Source organism: Lutra lutra, chromosome 8, assembly GCF_902655055.1.
Source record: "Lutra lutra chromosome 8, mLutLut1.2, whole genome shotgun sequence".
NCBI lineage: Eukaryota > Metazoa > Chordata > Mammalia > Carnivora > Mustelidae > Lutra > Lutra lutra.
The window spans coordinates 77,959,651-77,980,587 of NC_062285.1; the positions used below are offsets into that span (position 1 = coordinate 77,959,651).

Sequence of the window (20,937 nt, forward strand, 5' to 3'; positions counted from 1 at the left end):
GCTCTTTCTGGCCTGCCAGGTCTCTGTGGATAAGTCTGCTGCCAATCTAATATTTTTACCATTGTACGTTACAGACTTCTTTTCCCGGGCTGCTTTCAGGATCTTTTCTTTGTCACTAAGACTTATAAATTTTACTATTAGGTGACGGGGTGTGGACCTATTCTTATTGATTTTGAGGGGGGTTCTCTGAACCTCCTGGATTTTGATGCTTGTTCCCTTTGCCATATTGGGGAAATTCTCTCCAATAATTGTCTCCAGTATACCTTCTGCTCCCCTCTCCGTTTCCTCTTCTTCTGGAATCCCAATTATTCTAATGTTGTTTCGTCTTATGGTGTCACTTATCTCTCGAATTCTCCCCTCGTGGTCCAGTAGCTGTTTGTCCCTCTTTTGCTCAGCTTCTTTATTCTCTGTCATTTGGTTTTCTATATCGCTAATTCTTTCTTCTGCCTCATTTATCCTAGCAGTGAGAGCCTCCATTTTTGATTGCACCTCATTAATAGCTTTTTTGATTTCAACTTGGTTAGATTTTAGTTCTTTTATTTCTCCAGAAAGGGCTTTTATATCTCCCGAGAGGGTTGCTTTAATATCTTCCATGCCTTTTTCAAGCCCGGCTAGAACCTTGAGAATCGTCATTCTGAACTCTATATCTGACATATTACCAATGTCTGTATTGATTAGGTCCCTAGTCATGGTACTGCTTCTTGTTCTTTTTTTTTGTTGTGAATTTTTCCGCCTTGTCATTTTGTCCAGATAAGAGTTTATGAAGGAGCAAGTAAAATACTAAAAGGGTGGCAACAACCCCAGGAAAATATGCTTTAGCCAAATCAGAAGAGATCCCAAATCGTGAGGGGGGAGAAAGGGGATAAAAAGGGGTTCAGAAGAAAAAAAAGAAAAAAAAAGAAACTATTAAAAAAAGAAAGCCGATAAAAAATATAAAAAGGAAAAAAATATATATATATTAGATAAACTAAAAAACGTTAAAAAAAGAAAACGGTAAAAGTTAAAAAAGTTTAGCAGAAGAAGAGAAAAAAAAATTGAAAAAGAGAAAAAAAAATTAAATTAACTGCAAGGCTAAAGAATCATGGGGAGAAAGCCATGAGTTCCATGCTTTGCTTTCTCCTCCTCTGGAATTCCGCTGCTCTCCTTGGTATTGAAACTGCACTCCTTGGTAGGTGAACTTGGTTGGTCTTGGCTGGTTTCCCGTTGATCTTCTGGGGGAGGGGCCTGTTGTAGTGATTCTCAAGCGTCTTTGCTCCAGGTGGAGTTGCACCGCCCTTACCCGGGGCCGGGCTGAGTAATCTGCTCCGGTTTGCTGGGTTTGCTCGGGAGCTTTTGTTCCCTGAGCGCTTTCCGTAGAGTCCGGAGGACGGGAATAAAGATGGCGGCCTCCCGGTCTCCGGCCCGGAGGAGCCGAGAGCCCGGGGCCCCACTCCTCAGTGCACCCTCAGAGAACAGCGCCCAATGACTCCCGTCACCCTGGCCTCCGGCCGCCCTCCGAGCTGACCGAGCCTGCGACTGGCCCAAGGCAACCCCGAGTTTAGAGCTCACTCCTCGGCTCTGTCTCTGTAACCGGCTTCCCTGTTCTAATACTGGTAAGCTCTGCGACACTCAGACACTCCCGATCCTTCTGTGACCCTGTGGGACCTGAGGCCGCGCTGACCCCGCCTGGGCTTCACCCCAGTTAAGCTTCTTGAGCGATGTCCCTCAGCGGAACAGACTTTTAAAAGTCCTGATTTTGTGCTCCGTTGCTCCGCTGCTCGCCGGGAGCCGGCCCCTCCCCCCGCGGTCTATCTTCCCGTCGTTTTGGATTCACTTCTCCGCCAGTCCTACCTTGCAGAAAGTGGTTGATTTTCTGTTTCTGGAATTGCTGTTCTTCTTCTCTTCAATCTCCCGTTGGATTTATAGGTGTTTGCAATCTTTAGATAAGCTATTTAGCTGATCTCCTGCTACGAAGTAGTCTCAGCCTGCTACTTCTCCGCCATCTTGACTCCTCCTCCTTAATTGGAGATTTCTTAGCTTGTATTTGTGATTGAGTCCAACGGAGTGAATGAGGTAGTCCAGGGACTGCGTTTGAATTGAGATAACAAGAACGGGTAGGTTGGAGTGTTTAATTAGGAGCACCATCATTTAAAGGATAGGTAGAAATACCTGCAAGGGAGATTGAGAAGAAGCAGCCGGAGAAATTGGAAGAAAGAGGGAAAAGAAGTATGGTTGTCTTGTAATGGGGGGAGAGTGTTTTGAGAAGGAAAGCCTGGTCAAATGCTGTTAGTGTTCAAATAAGACAAGGAATTGAAAGTGTCTTTTTGCATTTAGTGAAAAGGAGATAATTGGTTACAGGCATAGGCTGTAAGAAAGAGCATTTATGAAGTTGAGCTGTGAAAAGGAGGGGGCTGTGGTTGGAGAAGAATGTGTAGTTGAGAGGGGTTTTGCTTTTGTTTTTGTTTTGTTTCATTTCCAAAGATGTAGGACCTGGAGCATGTTTCAGTGTTTTGGGAGGAGTCAAATAAGAGGAGGAAGTTAAATATTTAAGAGAAAACACAATTGAGAGAACCAAGTCTGAGAACACAGATGAAGAAATTAGCTTTAAAAGAATGTAGAGGGATTCCTCTTTCTGTGTGAGCAGAATAAACTGGAATGGTTTGGTACAGATGCTGGTAACTACAGTTTTGGTAGAAAGACATTAAGGGACTTTCTTAAAATGCCTTCTGTTTTAGCAGGAGGCTTGGTTATGTGCTTTGGTTACAGGAAGGAATGGGAAGGTTGGTCGTTTGAGGAGCATTGAGAATCTTTGAAATAGTTGCTAGAGAATTAGAGAAAGTGGCTTAATGAGAGAAAAAATAGGTGTGATAGGCAGCACTGTGAATCCTATTGAAGATGGGAAACATGAATTTTATAGTGAATTCTCTTAAATTCTTGGCAGAAGACAGGTAATTGGATATTGTTGATTGTTTCTGGGAGACATTGTCAGTTGCCTTATACCACTCCAGATCTGAATTGATTGAGAAATGGAACCAAGTAATAGGAATCAGAAAAGTGCTTTTATTGTTAAAAGTTTAGTGTAAATGTGGTTTGGATTGAGGTGGCAATGAGGTCTCCTACAAGTTCTCTTCTGAATTAGATTTATTCATCCAGTCGCAGGCTAAAAAACATGTCTTCATGGTAAGAAAATGAAGTTTTTCTCTGATGAGCTTCTCTCATGGGAGTTGCACTAGAGGGATAATGTGTTTATGCGCACGGTTCCCAGTGAGGAACTTAAAGAGCTGATACTGTGTATGCATGTTGACTTTCATACATTAATTTCACCCAGCAGAGAACCTATGGATGTTCTGCTCTCACTACCATTTTTCTCTTGGAGGGAAGTAAAGAAGAAAGAAAAAGAGACTGTAGTCTTTCTTTCTTTCTTTCTTTTTTTAAAGATTGTTTTTTATTTACTTGATGGAGATCACAAGTAGCAGAGAGGCAGGCAGGGAGAGAGATGGGGAAGCAGGCTCTCTGCTGAGCTGAGAGTTTGATGCAGGGCTCGATCTCAGGACCCCGAGATCATGACCTGAGCCTAAGGCAGAGACTTAACCCACTGAGCCACCCAGGTACCCTGAGACTGTAGTATTTCTTAAATCTTGTTTCTCTCCAGAGGTGGTCTGTGTCCTCTTTTAAAATGTGAGATGAGGTGATAGACCTAACCCCTAACATTGAGGGTCAAGATTTTGCAGGGTAGAAAGAGTATAATTGATATACTGAAAATTTTGGGTTGACAGTAGGTTGGCCATATAACAGTATTTATTATTTGCTTATAAATATATAACTGAATACAGTGAGGTGGTTAATTTTGCAAAATTTGGGTAGAGCATCAAGATCATGACTAAATGCAGTCTTTGAAGGACAGGATAATGAGACAGGATCAGACATCCATCCATCAGTTGGAGGAAGGATTGCTATGAGGAGTTGGAGGAGGTAGAAGTAACCAAAGAGGCTGGGAAACAGGTAAGGGTTTGGAGAATGTAAAAGTGCTGTGCAATTTTGTTTCTTGTTATCAGCTGGGATGTATAAATTTTCTGAATGATGGCTGGCAAAAACAAAAGCTTAATTCATAGTACAGATGAAAATTATATAAAAGACAATATTTAGTTATTAGAATTACTAGTGGTTGGGATGTCTTCCCATCTGATCATTTATGAATAGAATATTTTTCAGGAAGTGAATATATACCTCAGTTATTTTTTTAACTTGTGACATTTTACTATTGGCACTAGTATTTATAGTGTAGCAATAATTTTATAATTCAGCTTCATAGGGGATGTTTCAAAATTATTGTTAACCCTAATAATAGTTGGATACTTAAGACAGAGGAGTGTAACAATATAAGATTTTTTAAGATGTAGGCCTTCAAGCTCACACCTTAATATGGGAAGCTCTGTTTTAGTGCTAGCAACTCGATCCTCTACTACTCAAGTTCCAACATGTTTTTCTTAGAGAAATAAAAGGGAAGGGAAGTCATGTGGGAACTATTAGCAACTCCTTTGCTTTCATTTAGTGATTTATTCCAAAGGCACTGATTCAAAAGTATTCTTTGAGACCCTACTATGTGCTCCTCTGGTGAAGGTGCCAGAGAGTTAAAAGTAGGTAAAAGAAACGGTCCCTGCACAATCTTGGAAGAGCTTATATGAAATTAGGTAAATAAATAATTTCCTTGACCAGATAAGCCTGAAATTCTGATCTTATATGATTAGACTCTTCAAATTAGTTGAGTCTTAGTGACTCTTCATTTTTAACTTTGACTAAGGGGTGTTGTCTGTGTGTGTGTGTGTGTGTGTGTGTGTACTTTCTTTGTTCTGGTTCCTTTTACCAATTTATGTTTGCCCAGGACAGTCAGAAAAAAAAAAAAAATCACTTGTCTTTTGCTTCTAGGAAACATGGTATGAAACAGGATCAAATGGAAAAATATTGGGATTATGAGGATGCTGGTTAGCCAGTAGTTTTTCACATGGAATAGAGATTGAGTTAAGTGCTAAGTGGACAATGTTAAGACACTTAGGGCTGATAGAATAATCTGGGTGATCTCTGGAAATTGTACTTTTTGAAGTCAGTTACCTAAATTTCTTTTTTCTTAGAGTTTTTTTTTTCCATTTGGTTCCATTTTTAGGAACTTTAGGTGTTTGAGACACACTTTTACATTCTGTATAAACTTGTAATAAATGTTAATAAATGTCATAAAGAAGACTAACGTGAAAAAATTGAAAAAAATTAATTTTTTCACTGGCTAAATATTAATTTAAAATATTTAAGCCTCTGTTTATAGTTAGTTTTGTTAAAAAAAAATAACAACTTTCTTTCCTTGACTTTTTTTCTTTTTCCAAGTATTTTGATAGAAAGAATAGATGGTTGGTTCATTGTGCCATGATTTTTTTAATACTGTCTTTAAAGAATTAATTATATAAGCTCACAGTTTTAAGTTGTAAATTAGGGGCACCTGGGTGGCTCAGTGGGTTAAGCCTCTGCCTTCGGCTCAGGTCATGATCCTGGGATCCTGGGATCAAGCCCCGCATCGGGCTCTCTGCTCAGCAGGGAGCCTGCTTCCCTTCCTCTCTCTCTGCCTGCCTCTCTGCCTACTTGTGATCTCTCTCTGTCAAATAAATAAATAAAAATCTTTAAAAAAAAATAAAGTTGTGGGGCGCCTGGGTGGCTCAGTGGGTTAAGCCGCTGCCTTCGGCTCAGGTCATGATCCCAGGTCCTGGGTTCGAGCCCCACATCGGGCTTTCTGCTCAGCGGGAAGCCTGCTTCCTCCTCTCTCTCTCTGCCTGCCTCTCTGCCTACTTGTGATTTCTCTCTGTCAAATAAATAAATAAAATCTTAAAAAAAAAAAGTTGTAAATTACTTGTTATGAAACACAGCCATCTCATATCCCTGCCCTTCTTTTCTAGCCCTCCTTGTCTTGTTTTTTAGATGCAAGATGTTTAGCACATATAGTTGATTCTTTTAGTGTTTACCAGTGCATCCCTAACATGTGTGTTATTGCTGCTTCTTGATTTTTCGGTTTCATACCCATCAACTTTCCAATATGGAAGATGAAGCTTTAGCTGTCTTTTACCACCCCTTCAACCACCCATACCACATACTTCATCTTATTTCTCTTAACTTTCCAGTATGGTTTTATTAAATTTTGGTGCCAGTAGTTGTTCATTATTATTGTTATGTAAATTGTACTCACAGATAAAAAATACAGTACTGTAAAAATATCTACTTTTCCTGTCTCACATACCATTTTCTCTCTGTTTTCATTTAGTTGATGTTTTAATCACTAATTCAACTCTGAATTTCCACCCAGTTGTTTAACATTACTCTCCTGTATGGTAAAACACATGAGACAGTCTATTAATTTGATTTGCTCGAATACTATTCCAGGAACTTTCTGATCTGTGCAAATTTAGGTGGGTTGCTCCTTATCCTTGCTATATAAATAGCTTGGGAACTCACTTTACCATTATTCTGGGAGAATTCCCTTGCTTTTCACTTGAGTTAGGGTACCTATTTTCTTTTTTGTTTTTTTTTTAAAGATCACAAGCAGGCAGAGAGGCAGGCAGAGAGAGAGGAGGAAGCAGGCTCCCTGCTGAGCAGAGAGCCCGATGTGGGGCTCGATCCCAGGACCCTGAGATCATGACCTGAGCCGAAGGCAGCGGCTTAACCCACTGAGCCACCCAGGTGCCCCATAGGGTACCTATTTTCTAATCCCATTTCTTCCTTGTGTCTTGTTTTATTTCCTTGGTTCACTGCATAGCTTTTTGTTTTGTTTTGTTTTTGTTTGTTTGTTTAAAGATTTACTTATTTGAGAGAAAGAGATTGTGTGCGTGCGTGTTGGGGGAGGAGTTGAGGGAGAGGGAGAGAGAAACATAAGCAGAGTCTGTGCTGAGTGACTTGATCTCATGATCCTGAGATCATAACCTGAGCTGAAACCAAGAGTTGGATGCTTAATTGACTGTGCTACCCAGGCACCCCTCCATAGCTTTTTTTTTTTTTTTTTTAAAGATTTTATTTATTTGACAGAGAGAAATCACAAGTAAGCAGAGAGGCAGGCAGAGAGAGAGGAGGAAGCAGGCTCCCTGCTGAGCAGAAAGCCCGATGCGGGGCTCGAACCCAGGACCTGGGATCATGACCTGAGCTGAAGGCAGCGGCTTAACCCACTGAGCCACCCAGGTGCCCCCCCTCCATAGCTTTTTAAGAAAGAATGACAAATAATTTTTTTTGAGGCTTTGCAGTATGAATATGACTTTAGTCTTCCCACAAATTAGTTATTTGTTGGTTTGGTTCATTTTAGAATTCTCTGTGTTAATCATTTTCCTCACAATTTTACAAACATTTTTCCATTGTTTTTCACTTTCCAGTAATGCTGCTGTGAAGTCGGATGTCATTATGTCCTTTGTCCTTTGTATGAAAACAATTTTATCTCTTCTAGGGCTTGTGGGATCTTCTTTTTGTCTCTACTGTGCTTCAGTGTGGGTTTATTCTTCTGTTTTCTTGGATTAAATTTGAAAATTATACTTCTGGTTTAGAAAATTTTCTTTAATTATTTTGTTGATGATTTCTTCCATTTTGTTTTCTGTTTCATTTTTCTAGAATTCCTAATATTAGATATTGCATATTCTGGACAGGATCTTTTAATTTTCTTAAGTATTTACTCTGACGTTCGTTTTCTTTATACTCCTCAGCTTTATTATCTACCCTGCAATTTTTCACTTCTGAAATCATTTTTAGTTTTAATCCCTTAATCTTGGTGCACACCCCTCTCTCATTCCCCCCCCATTAGAGTTTCCTGTTCTTATTTCATGGATGTACTATCTTCTATTGTTAACTCTCTAAAAGCACTAGTTATAGTTTTTAATTTTTTTGAAAATTTTCTTGTGTAATTTCTATTTCTTCTACTTCTTTCTCCCTTCCTTCCTTCCTTCCTTCCTTCCAGCTTGGTTTTTTATTTTTATATTAGATACATTCTTTATATCTTCTGTTGACCTTGGCCTTGGCCAAGTGGTCATATGTAAGAGTGGAGTACTACTAATGAAGTTTGAACATTTGTATAATACTTAGAATGTACCAGACACTGTTCTAAGTGCTTCATCTATTTTAACTTATTTAATCTTCATAATCTTCATAAGGACTTTAGGAGCTAGTTACCATTATTATTAGTAGTAGTAGTATTAGTATCACTGTATGACAGATGAGGAAACTGAGGTACACAGTGTTGAAATAATCTGCCCAGTGTAACACAGTTAAGTGACAGAACTATAATTTGAATCAAGGGAACCTGACCTGATAGTCTTTTCTTTTAGCCTTTATACTAGTTATCCTTTTATTGAAATCAGGAACAAATTGGAAATTCTCTGTATGTAGGTAGGATTTGTTAAAGTAATATTACCTGAGTGAACTGTATTTTTGTTTGTTTTGGTTTGGTTTTTTTGAGGAGTCTCTCATGAGGTCCTTTTTCATGCGTTGATTAGATTCACCAGAGAAGAATCTTATTTTTTAAAAATACTTATTTATTTTAGAGACAAAGAGAGAGCAAGTGTGGGGAGGGGCAGAGAAAGAGAGAGAATACTGAAGCAGGCTCCCTGCTGAGTGTGGAGCCTGACATAGGGCTCCGTCCCACGACCCTGAGATCATGACCTGAGCTGAACTCAAGAGCAAGTCGCTTAACTGACTGAGCCACCCAACTGCCCCAGAGAAGAATCTTCTAAGATCATGACTAAAGACTTAAGCATAGTTGCTGGCAGTTCTGTTGACAAGTGATCAAAGAGGATTGGGAGAATGGGTCTCAATATTTAAGAGAACTTTTAGTCCAGAAATCTCAGTGTCTTCTAATCTGGACCCTTGGCTTTATCATGTCTAGGGAATAAACCTTCAGTCTTCTTCTATGATAAAGAACTATAAGTTGTTCTGTTGTGTAGATTCTGGAAGAGGATTTTGGGATACATCTGCCACTCTTATTTTGATTCTCACCTTTACCCTCTTTTCATTGCCATGCATTCCTAAGCCTTTTGTAGATGCTTTGATGTAAATGTGATTGATTCTTATTTTCGATCCATCTTCCTTATATTTGCTTTCAAATTTTTCTTCAGTTTTCTTATTTCACATTCTCTTTGACCCTCTGTTTATGCAGAAGGAAACAATCAAAACAAATCTTTGCTATCTTTTGGGAAAAGACTTTGCGGAAAAGACTTTAATAAATTCATGTTTTTAATGTGCAATTTAAAATTCTCTGTTAGGTCTGTTATAATAGAGCTCAAATATCTCCCACCTGAAGCGCTTCATGATGTGCCCACTAGATATATCACCATCTAAAAATCTTTCCTTCCACCTTGGACATTTTTTCTTCTTTCTTAAGGCTACTTTATAGCTCATATTCTTAACATTTGCATGATTTTCTTATACTCTTCCACCTCTGCCTCCCCAGACCATAACTCCTTGAGGATCTTGAGTGTTCTCTTCTATAGAATTGCCTAATAAAAATTTGTTACAATAAGTGTTGTATGTATGTTTTTCTTATAAAATATCAGCGATGTATTAAATACTAGGAATAATAAAAGAGAGAATTAATACAGTAGTGCAACAGAAGAGATCAAATTCACATGTAAAGAAGTCTGAGAATTGTTAAACTAGATATTGTGATATCTTTCAGTGTAGATAACCTAATCATAGCAGTCATACATCTTTCCCCCCTGCCATGGCACAAAGAATGAACTACATGATCTTCCAATTTTTTAGCCAGGCTCGTGACTCTATAAGTTACATGACAGATATATTTGGTGTTTCTGTATTATATTTGTAGTTTAATGGGGTATAATGGCAAGTGCTACAAATATTCTAAAAAATTATAAATGCATTTTAGATAAAATAATGTTTTAAATGTGCTGGAGTTAGCTAACTATAAAGGAGTCCCCACTTGAAATCCCCACTTGTAGTATTTCCTTTTAAAAACTAATTTTTAATTTTTGTATTTAGTGAAGTTGATTTGTACAAATCAATGCTGCTAATTTTACTTTCTCCTGTTCTTTGTAATGTTCAGAAGAAAACAGAAACTATTGCAGGATTTGAAACTAAAATATTTGGAAAATGTTAATGTGTTAAAATAATAACTATTTCTCTATTATATTTTAAGAAATTCAAGACACATCTATCTTTTAAAATCTGTTAGTATTTCTTTGAAAATAAGGTAGAGGAAAACTGTCATCATTTTAATATGTAAAGGTTGCTTTACAAAGGAATATGGAAAACATCAGTGACCATTGATGTATTCTTTTGTAGAGTTAAATCAGTACTTAGGAAAGTGATGGTATTTGGTTCCTTACCACAGGCAAACAAGCTGAGGTGATTGTTAAACATGGCTGTTTATTTTTGTTTTCAAGATTTCTGGCACCTTACAAATAATTTATTGGGATGTGATTTACAGAAACACCTAGAAGCATTACTCTAGAAATTCTCTTGAAACTGTATTCTTTGGATACAGTGTTGTAGATGCTAAAAATATTTTTTAATTGTCTCCTGAGATTCATGGAATACATGTGGAAAACACAAACTTAGTGTTTATAGTTTGAGTTGGTTCATTCTCAGCATCCATATCACTCTTACTTCATAATTTCTTCATGAAAAATATAATCACATACAGATTTCTATTTGCTTGCAACAGAATTAATGTGAATTCCATTTCAAACTAACCACCATCAAAAGTTTCTGAAAGTCTGGTTTATATATTTTAAGTGTTGTATGTGGATGACTTGCTTAGCTTTCTTTTGAGAAATACATCTTTTAAAATTTTTTCTTCAAACTATTAAATTGTAGGTAATGGTGACAATAGTGGTATCTCATTTGGGTTAATTTAATCTCCTTCCTTTTTATAATGTTCTTCTGCCTCCATATATTCCTTTTAGTGTCATTACCTACTTGAGTTTCTGTGAAAATAAATTTTCTTTGTCTATTGAAACAAAACAATTTTTGAGATTATGTTTCACTGTTTATTTTTCTTTGACTATTTTTGAGTTTTATTTTTCAAGGCATTAATATTAATTTCATTGACAAGGTAAGACCTGGCTATAGATGACTACTGCTTCATCACTCAAGGCAAAGTGCCTTAGAAAATGCTTTTAGAATCATTGCTTAACATGGTTTAATTTGTTTAGCTGTTTTTTTTTTTTTTTTAATTTGGAGAAGGTTGTTTTTCTGTAACCAAGTTCATCTTGTATTAGTGAGTCAAAGAAACTATAATTAATAATTTGGATACATTCACTTTTGAAAGATAAAAAAGGAAACCCGTTATTGACCAGAGTATTACTTATGGCTACTGAGTCACAATTTATTGTGAATTTATTTTTCATTTATTGTATACCATCTATTACTTGTTTTGCTTTTCCAGGTTTCTTTCTTTCTTTCTTTCTTTTTTTAAATCATTTTGTTAGATAAAAGCTTTTTCTTTTTCTTCTTTTTAAAAGTCCTGGTACTCATGGTTTTCTCCTTCCATCTTAATGATACACATTAAGTACAAAGTAAAGCATGTATTATCTTACTGCTCAGTCTCTCTCTTAGGTAGTTTATCTTAAAAAGAGGAATTCAGGATATTCACTTGTGTTTTTCTCTTCCCTGTTCTCCCATGAATACATGACTTGATTTATCTTGATCAGCCTAGTAACTTGCTCCACATTTTTCCAAAAGTGCAAAGCAGTTTCAGCTAAAAATACACATATCAAAATGCTCCAGAAGTTGTGGCCACAGCTCAAAAATGCTGATCAATTTTGAAAATCTAAATCAACCTCGGCCATGAAACCGAGGGAAGAACCTTTGTGGTGGGGGACAGATTTCCAAAAATTCACCACAGTCCTGTTCTTAGCTGGAGTTTGTGCTGATGTTGCCAGACAACTGAGGAATGGATACAAAAAGCAGGAAGCATTATTGAATTGAGCCCTAGCGCCAATTTGGGAAAAGCAAATTAAAATGTAAAAGAATATTTTTCCACTCCTGGCGGCTCAACACAAAATGGCAAAATACATGGTTGCTGAAAAAGTCACAGAAATTGCTAATTTTGCCTGAATGGCTCATTTTGCCAAAAAACCTCCAGTCTTTTTGCATTAAAAAATGCATACCCATATAGTTACAAAAAGTAGATTTTTTAAAAATCTCAAATGAAATAGCTTTAATTTACAAGTCAAAATATATATACATTTAAGTCAGAAAAATGTTTTGACATAAATGACTCTGTGTGTGGGCTTGTTTCATTGTCTTCTGATATTTTTCAGGTGCACTTGAAGAATGGATGATGATGATTTTGGTGGTTTTGAGGTATGTGCAATTACCTTATTTTGCTTATGTAATTGCTTTAACTTTTTGGGGTTATAATGCTGTATATTATTTTGAAAATGTACTACTTATCATTTGGCACTCATTATCATTTCTTGATCATTTTTAATGTAACACTGGAATAAAAAATGAAATCAAGAAAAATTAAGATATATCCCTTTTGAGAGATAAAGCTAATTATTATTGAATGTATGGTCATGCCCATGGAATGGCTTAAGTTGAGTTAATTAAGTGCTGCTAGTAGAAGCATTAAAGAAGTTTTAAAAATTGTCAGCTGACGATTTTGCTGGGATACATGTCTGTTAGGAAATACTTTTGTGAGATGAAGGATGAGTATTGCAGATCTGTCACATATTTTCATGTTTACACCTGTAATGAGTTGATTTAGTGTATTAACTACATAGTGTTTTGGTGGCTTATAGGGCTAATTAGTATGTTTGTGTTGTTAGATTATTCTCTCAGGTTTAAGTTGGATGCTTTGTAAGTGGAAATTGTTAGCTGAAGAAGCACTGTCTTTTCCTTAATCCTTTTCAGTGTGTGTTCATTTTATTGAAATATTTTGTAACCCAGTTATTTTTATGGAGCCAGTATAGTCTTGCAGGAAAATCTCTGGATTAGGAGTCAGGATGCCTGAGCTCAAGTCCTGGAACTACCAAGTGAGCTCTGTGACTTTTTTTTTTTCCTTTTTAGTAAGACTTTCACCTAATTTGGAATTTGGTAAAAAAAAATAAATAAAAAGAGATTGTTTATTAAAACCAGGACTTTAATTAATGACATAATAGGAGAAACAAGATATTAAGTATATACTCAGTATTCTGAATATTATGAAAAAATGGTGTGAGTTTTTTAAGAATAAGATCATTTCTTGTCGGTTCTTAATGTCTGTCAATATGGACATACCTATTTTGTGCATTTTTTCTGACACTGGTTTATGTTTGGCAGATTTGTATGTTTTTTTTTTTTGCAATTTTTAAAATGTTTTAGGTTTTGTTGGGTGATTAAATCTTCTGTTACTGAAATTAGCACTTTGTTAAAATTTTTTAAATTTTGAGGATAATAGATGTTTTAGATATCATCTGAGTTCCTTGTTTACAAGTTGTCAGTTATTTGAAGGTTTAAACTTAGTACAGTTTTCTTTACTTAAACCATGCTTGGTTTATTATATCAGAAAAAAATAGAGTAGGTAGTTTTCCTCAGAGTAAAATTATACTTCAATGTTACAGTCAATGGACCTATTCCTTTCAGTATTACATTACAGTGTTAACCAATTATTCCAATTTAATTAGTTATTAGCGTTCTTTCTTTTTCTATCTGGTTGTAGAAATATGGAAGATTTCCACCCTTGGTTATGTAAACCATGTGCATTTTTTGTAGTTTATAGATAATAGTTACTATATTCTGTGTCACTTAGCTTCTGTGGCAGATTGCCTCAGTTGACTTCTGCTTGGCTGACAACTCAATGCTGAACCAAATTGAAATTCTGGTTCTTTTTCTCAATAATAACTTTGCTGTGATCTGAACAATTAAGAGAGAAAACTTACCCAGAAACTCAACATTCAGTAATTGACTGTCCCTTACTTTTAAAAACTGTTTAATAGGAAGGCTTGTTAATTTAAAACATCAGTTTTATGAATTTTCTAAATGTTGAGTGCTAGGAAGTCCGCATGGTAGATTATTGAAGAATATAGATGAATCCTGTTTCTTTAGATTGATCTCCATTAGGTCTTGTGCTAATTAATGAAAGAGATGTACTTAGAGTACTTAGATGTAAACTTCTCAAGTGAAAATGTGATCGAGGATGTGTAAAAGAAAATTTTCATTGGCAGGAGATATATTTTAATAAGGAAGGGAGATTTTTACTTAAAAATAACAGAGCATGCGTACTGGGGGTGGGGAGTAGTGGTTGGGGTGGTAACTATGAAGACTGAGAAACAATTGAGTATTTGGAGGGGATTTGAAAATGTGTGGTATATAGCAGAGAATAAGCCTGTGGGACTGGAAGTCTTGGTTGCTTAAATAGCATTTCTATTTTTTAGATCTTCTAAAATAAATTTGCCTTTTTCTTCCCCCTAGGCTGCAGAGATTTTTGATGGTGGAAATGGTGAAACGCAAACTACATCTCCTGCCATTCCTTGGGCTGCTTTTCCTACAGGTACTACTCTGCAGTAACTAGAATTTTTTTTTCTTATTGAACACTTTGCCTTTTCTTTGAAAGCCTCTTTTTTACTTTTGCTCTTGGCCTTCTTTGATCTGAAAATGGAATGACCCAGATTTAATTTAGGGTTTTTTTTTAATAACAGATGATAAATTGCGTAACAAATTCTGCAGTGTGGCTTGAGGCATGATTCCAAAAATGATATCATGAACATTAAATGAAATTAAAATATAATTTACATTTCCTAATCCGTCTTAGTTTCAGGAAAGTGAGGTACCAAATAATATTTTAGGCTGTCCAGTTTGTTAATTAAAAAGACTTCTTATTTTATAGCATAAAAATTAATTTAACATCTTCACCAGTATTTAAATTTAGAAGTGTGTGTTTTTTTGTTTTTTCCAGGAAGGTCAGTCTAAAGTATTAAACATTAAAATTTAGCCATCCAAGAAATCAAATGCAAAAATAAATTCCATTATGAGAGATATTTTATGGAAGACCTAATGTTCAATATTAATATAATTCATGTATAAATAATATTTTGAATTTCCTAGGCTTTTTGTTCTGCCAAATCATTGTAAAGTCAGAAGTAGAAGATGAAAGTATCCTTAGCAGCTCTGCCTTGTCTTAGATATTAGAGTTATTCATCCTCCAAATATTTTTCCAGTGCTTATTATGCATTAGGTGCTATGGGAATGTGTCCTTTACTTCAAGGGGAGATAGGACAAGCACATACATACTTGTAATATGAAGCAGATTTGTGATTTGGGGAGAATGAAGATTTCATCATCCATTCATTTAGAAAATGTTTATTTCATGCCTGGTACGAGTCCAGTACTATTCTTGAAGCTGGGTGTATATTATTGATCCGGGCTTTGAAGGATTTTCATGATTTGAATAGGCACAGATGGGAGAATGGGGAAAGATTTTGAAGTGAGAAAAAGCAATGAAACAAATGTGTAAATGTCGGAAAGAGAATGACATAGTTAGGACGCTCATTCTTGTTTGAGGGATTTATGTATGTGGTTTCCTTTCCCTGGAATTTCTCACCTTGTTTCCCACCACCACTCTCTCCCGCTCCCTTATTATACTAACTCCTATTTGTTTTATGTGTTGTTTTATGCTTTAATATGCCTTTTCTGGGAAGCCTTCCCAGAGAACCCTCCCACATCTCTGTGCACCTATTTTCTGACTTGCAGTTTAGGCTGTAAATTTTGTGGGGATCGGCACTGTGTCTGTCCTTTTGTTATGTCTCAAATGCTGAGTTTAGTGCCTGGCTTATAGTTGGTCCTCAGTAAGTATTTATAAAAAGAGTAATTAAAGGAGGAAAAAAAAAAAAAAGAATGAGGGTAGCCTGGGTGGCTCAGTTGGTTAAGTGTCCAGCTCTTGGTTTTGGCTCAGGTCATGATTAGGTTGTCAGATCAGCCCCACCTCTGGCTCTGTGCTCAGCAGGGAGTCTGCTAGAGATTCTCTCCCTCAGCCCCTTCTCCCACTCATGAGCATGTGTGCATATACTATCTCTCTTTCAAATAAATAAATAAATCTTTAAAGAAGTGAATAACTGAATGAATGACAACTAGAGTGGCAGTGGAAATTGATAGAAAAATTGGAATACTGATATTTATGTAATGGTTTAGGATTTTCAGTGTGTTATCATGTATTTGTTTATTGTAAAGTAGGTCGAGCAGCTACAATATTATCTATTGTACAGATGACAAAATGATGGATTGTAAAAGCTTTGGAGTTTGATACAGGTATATGTTTAGGAATGAATTCTAGTCTATCAGATTATATTTCAGTTCTTTTTAAGTTAACTGGTGGTTTTTGTTTGTTTGTTTGTTTGTTGGGTTTTTTTTGATTAGGGGAAAGCATCAGCAGGGCCATCTGGCTGACGGGATGTGAGGGTGAGGCAGGAGTCAAAATTGATTTTTGAGGTTTCAAGCCTTGATTCTAAAGGAATGGTATTGCTTTGAACAGAAGTAGAGAATTTTTAAAAAGTTGGTTTGGGACAACATGAAGACTAAGGAATTTGTCTTAGACTTGTGTATTTAAGCTGCCTTTAGTTCAGGAGAAAGGTTAAGGCTGGTGTTCTTCATTTGGGAGTTTTCTCGTAGATATGACAGTTGAAGTTGTAGAAGATAACTGTGGAATCAGTATGTAAAGAGATTAGGGTTAAGTAGAGAAATTTGGATGTCCATAATTAAGGAACAAGAGGAAAAGAAAGACACAGAAGATTGAGAAATAAGGAGAGTATGGGCTAGGCATCAGGAGTAAAACATTTCAAAGAAGTTATGGTCCTGGTGGCTAAAGGCTGTATGTGAGAGAGGTTAGTGTGATCAGAGACTGAGAAAATAAGCACAGTCAGAAATGGCTTTTAAGGAAATGATTTCAGTGGATTGGAAGTTGAAACCAAATTGTACTTCTTTACAAAAGCAAGAACAGAATCTGTTTTCCTATAATTGTGGCAGTATATTAAAGAATTGTATATTATGGCCAGATTATCTACTTCCTGTTCTCTAATAATGAATATTATAGGTCACATCTATGTATATGTCCATATTTGTAGGTCAAGTTCTCAAAGCCTAATTAGAATTAACAGTTCCTCTAGTGTGTGCGTATGTACACACAGACAGCACACCCAGTTTCTCCCTCAGTCCCGTAAGAAATCAGACCTGTGGAAAGTACTTTTTCTGCATTTCCTCAGTGACTTGCAGAAGTGGAGATAAACTAACCTGGCCAACAGCTGAAGTGAAGACATGGTAGATGCTGACTCAGCCAAGTAATCTTTCTCTTTTGTTGAAGATAGTTTCTCTTTCTCTGCCTGCAGGAGCCTCTGATTCAGGTATCTGGAAGTTTAGACCAGAGTGATCTGAACAACCTAATTAGTATAACAATTTAATCATTTCCACACTAAAGTCCAGAGAAGATAGGAAGCTTTAAGAGATCCAATGTAGATTCTTTTCAGTTCAAAAAAGGACTTAATATTTTCCTTCTGTCTGGTTCTCCACCTACACCCTAACAGTTTGTAATCTATATGAAAAATATTTCTAAAAGAGATGATTATTAACCAAGTTTTACCACAGCTTAAAATCCAAGAAGATTACTCAGAAACATTTGGTTTAAGTTTTTAAAGTATTTGGGGGGAGAAATAGACATTTTCATTCTTGGTGTTAGGATAAAAGATTTTAAGTAAAGAGTATAGTCATAGGCTTCATGTGTCGAATGATTATCTTGGTGCAGAGCTGGCAGTTGGAGGGTGATTTTGTAATAGCAACTGGGATAATTAATTTATCTTAAAAACAGTGTCTGCTTATGGCCTGCAATACTGTTAATGAATCAAGGTGCCTCAGGACACACATCTCACTGTAATATTCGTGTTATTTGCATAGAGGGACCTTTTAAAATGCTAGTTTCTGTGCAGAGCTGATGATGATGTTAAAAAATTGCCAGTTAGAATAAATGAAATGCACATGTTGATTCCGTATCCAAATTGTTACCTCTAAGCCATATCTCATCAATTTATGGCATCTAACCTTTTGAATGTGGCTCCATACTTCCGTCATCATGGAAGTTGGAGTATTGTAAGCAAGAGACAAGCAAATACCTTTTCCTCCTGCCTTTACTCTCACTAAAAGTGTGGTAATTATTACTTTATCTTAGTGAAAGATACTCAATGAAAACAACTGCCTTTATTGGGCATTTTCCTCTCTATTTCGTAGTCTTTCCTTTTAGCTTACCTTCCATGGTTATTTGTTTTGAAGCCTGTGGCTGGTCAAACTATGATCTGTATACATTTTGTGTCTGGCTGGTGTCTGTTCTGTCACTTTGCCATTGTTCTGATTGTAGTACATTCCCTCATCTCCTATCTGCTTGAGTCTCATTTTTCTTTCAGACCAAGGTATATAGAACTTTAACTGAATCCATATCTTATAATTGCTCTTACTTCTGAACTACTGTGTCATTTTTTTTCTGCATCATTTGCTTGGCACTTTGGCCAGTTTTGTTTTTAACTGTGGTTAAGTAACATACACAGTTTATCATATTAACCATTTTTAAGTGTATAGTTCAGTATTGTTAAGCATATTCACATTGGTGTGCAACCAGTCTCCAGAACATTTTCATCTTGTGAAACTGAAACTCTGTAGCCATTTAACAGTAACTACCCATTTGCCCCTACCCCCAGCCCCTGGCAGCTACAATTCTACTTTCTCTCTATTCTAGACAACTCATATAAATAGAATCATACAGTGTTTGTCTTTTTGTGACTGGCTTATTTCTCTTAGCATAACATCCACAGGGTTCATCCATGTTGTAGCATGTGTCAGAATGTCCTTCCTTTTTAAGCCTGAGTAATAGTCCATTGTATGTACAGACCACATTTTTATCCATTAATCCATTGATGGACTCGGGTTGCTTCCTTTGACTGTTGTAAATAATGCTGCCAAAAACATGGAGTAACTAATTTATATTTTTAAAAATATTTTATCAATATGATTGCTGTCTGTATGTGTCTTCTTTAGTCTAAACCTTGGTGGGTAGAGACTGTTTTTAAACCTTTGTGAATCCTAAGCACTTAGTATAGCATGTGCCTTGTTAATAAACAGTGCTCAGTAATTATTTCTTGATGATTAGTAGAACAGATTTGCCTTCAAAAGTAACTCTTTATAAAAATTTTTTATTTTAATTTGTCAATATTATTAGTTTCAGGTGTACAATATAGTGATTCAATAACAGTAACTCTTTTTAATTAGTTTTAGTTCTTAGGCAGTAACTAAATAGTCTTACAATCACAAGGTAGAGGAAGGCAAACCTAAACTTGCCTTTAAAAATATAGCAATCTTGGAAATCTTAGATAATTACTCAAAGATGACAAAGAAGCTATACTCTAGGGTTTACTTAAGTTTCCTGGTCATTCCCAAGATAGACAAATGACCTGGAAATAATGATTAACAAGAGTAATCAGGGATTCACAGAAAGAGAGAACAGAACATCTCTTTTGCTGTTTTTTGTTTTTGTTTTTTTCCTAATTTTTTGTCTGGTCCTACTGTATGGCAGCAGGTAACAGTAGAGGAGAGTAGAGGTTAGACTAAATTTTAGTTAAAAAATACTAGGGTCTAGAAGCAATAATAGTAGTATTGAGTTATTTTACTGACTTTTTTTCTTATTTATTTTTCTAAATATTTTTCTGAAGGAAAATCATTCTAGATTTTGCATAGCATATAATATCTGAAAGTTTTTGAGTTAACTACACATAGAGCTGTATTTTTTAGAAAAAGTTTTTTTTTTTCCTAAAGCTAAGAGATCTTTTTTTGAAATCATTATCAACTATCTTACAAATTTTTATAAGAATGGTAATGTTCTACTTTTTAGGAAACTACTTTTCAAAATGAATGTTTATCTTCTGATACACACATGTACCTATAAAAGCAAAAATATATATGTACACACACACACACACACAGTTATCCATTTAAAGGTGGATATTCTTATTTCTCCTCTTTTCCTCATTTTTACCCCATAAAGCAATTTGTCCTCCCTATTGTATCCTTCTGAAGGGTACAATAGTTCTATGAACATTAGACTATTAGTCTTAGTTTGGATTCAGTATGTTTTTTGATTGTTTTCTGATTGTAGCAGACCCAAGGTTTCAGAATATATGGGATTTATTTAAATGAATTCTTTAGTTTTTTTTTTTGTGTTATTCATTCATTCACTTAATTCATTCGTTTATCAAATGTTTGAAAGTATACTGTGTATCAGACACTAAGTGCCATGTGCTATGGACCTTATTCCATTTTCAGTGATACTATATGAAAATTGTCATCTCAAATGACTAAATGTTTCATGGAATGCATTGTTAATAGTGTTAAATGCTTTTATCAATAACTTCAGCTTCAAATGTTTGATAGAGATTTCATGAAAAAAAATATTAGGTCAGAAAGTGTTGTCACGTTGCCATTGTGCACAATGTGTGTGGTGCTGTTTTAGAGGCAAATGACTGTTCACTTTTTACTTTTTAACTGTATAAATTTAAATTGTCTAGAAGGCGAGGTGGGAGGCGAAACCTTGAATACTGTCCTTTCCAATATGTTTCTAAGTTACTTGTAGCACTACACAGAACCACATTAGAATGCATTGACCATCAAAGGGAAAAACAAGTGGTCTAGATAGATACTTTAATCCAAATTAGCTCCTTCAAAACAGCTTATATAGAGGGCAAACTAAACTGTCTGTCACAAGCCGACCCTTTAGAAGGAATAATGGGAATTGGACCAGCAGATGTTGAACCAAATAACTTAGATGTGGTTCACTTTGCATCTGGAGCTATTTGCATACAAAGCCAACAGGAAAGTTCAAACATTTTTCTCAAGACATTGGCAGAGAGAAACCTGGAAGACAGATGCCTTTTTGATTTCATGGTTCAGTTTTTCCATTCTCCATTCTCCTGGCCA

General features: G+C 35.8%; 1 protein-coding gene across 5 annotated transcripts in view; it reads left to right on the forward strand.

Annotated features, from left to right (window-relative positions):
- The window catches only part of CCDC91 (coiled-coil domain containing 91), a 377,326-nt gene that overhangs the window by 65,492 nt on the left and 290,897 nt on the right, over positions 1 to 20,937 (forward strand). For all 5 annotated transcript variants that reach the window (XM_047741685.1, XM_047741684.1, XM_047741683.1 and 2 more), the window contains 2 exons: positions 12,273 to 12,315; positions 14,407 to 14,485. In XM_047741685.1, the coding sequence (XP_047597641.1) occupies positions 12,286 to 12,315; positions 14,407 to 14,485 (109 nt within the window). In that variant the 5' untranslated portion in view covers positions 12,273 to 12,285. Of the gene's footprint in view, positions 1 to 12,272; positions 12,316 to 14,406; positions 14,486 to 20,937 lie in introns of those variants that run through there.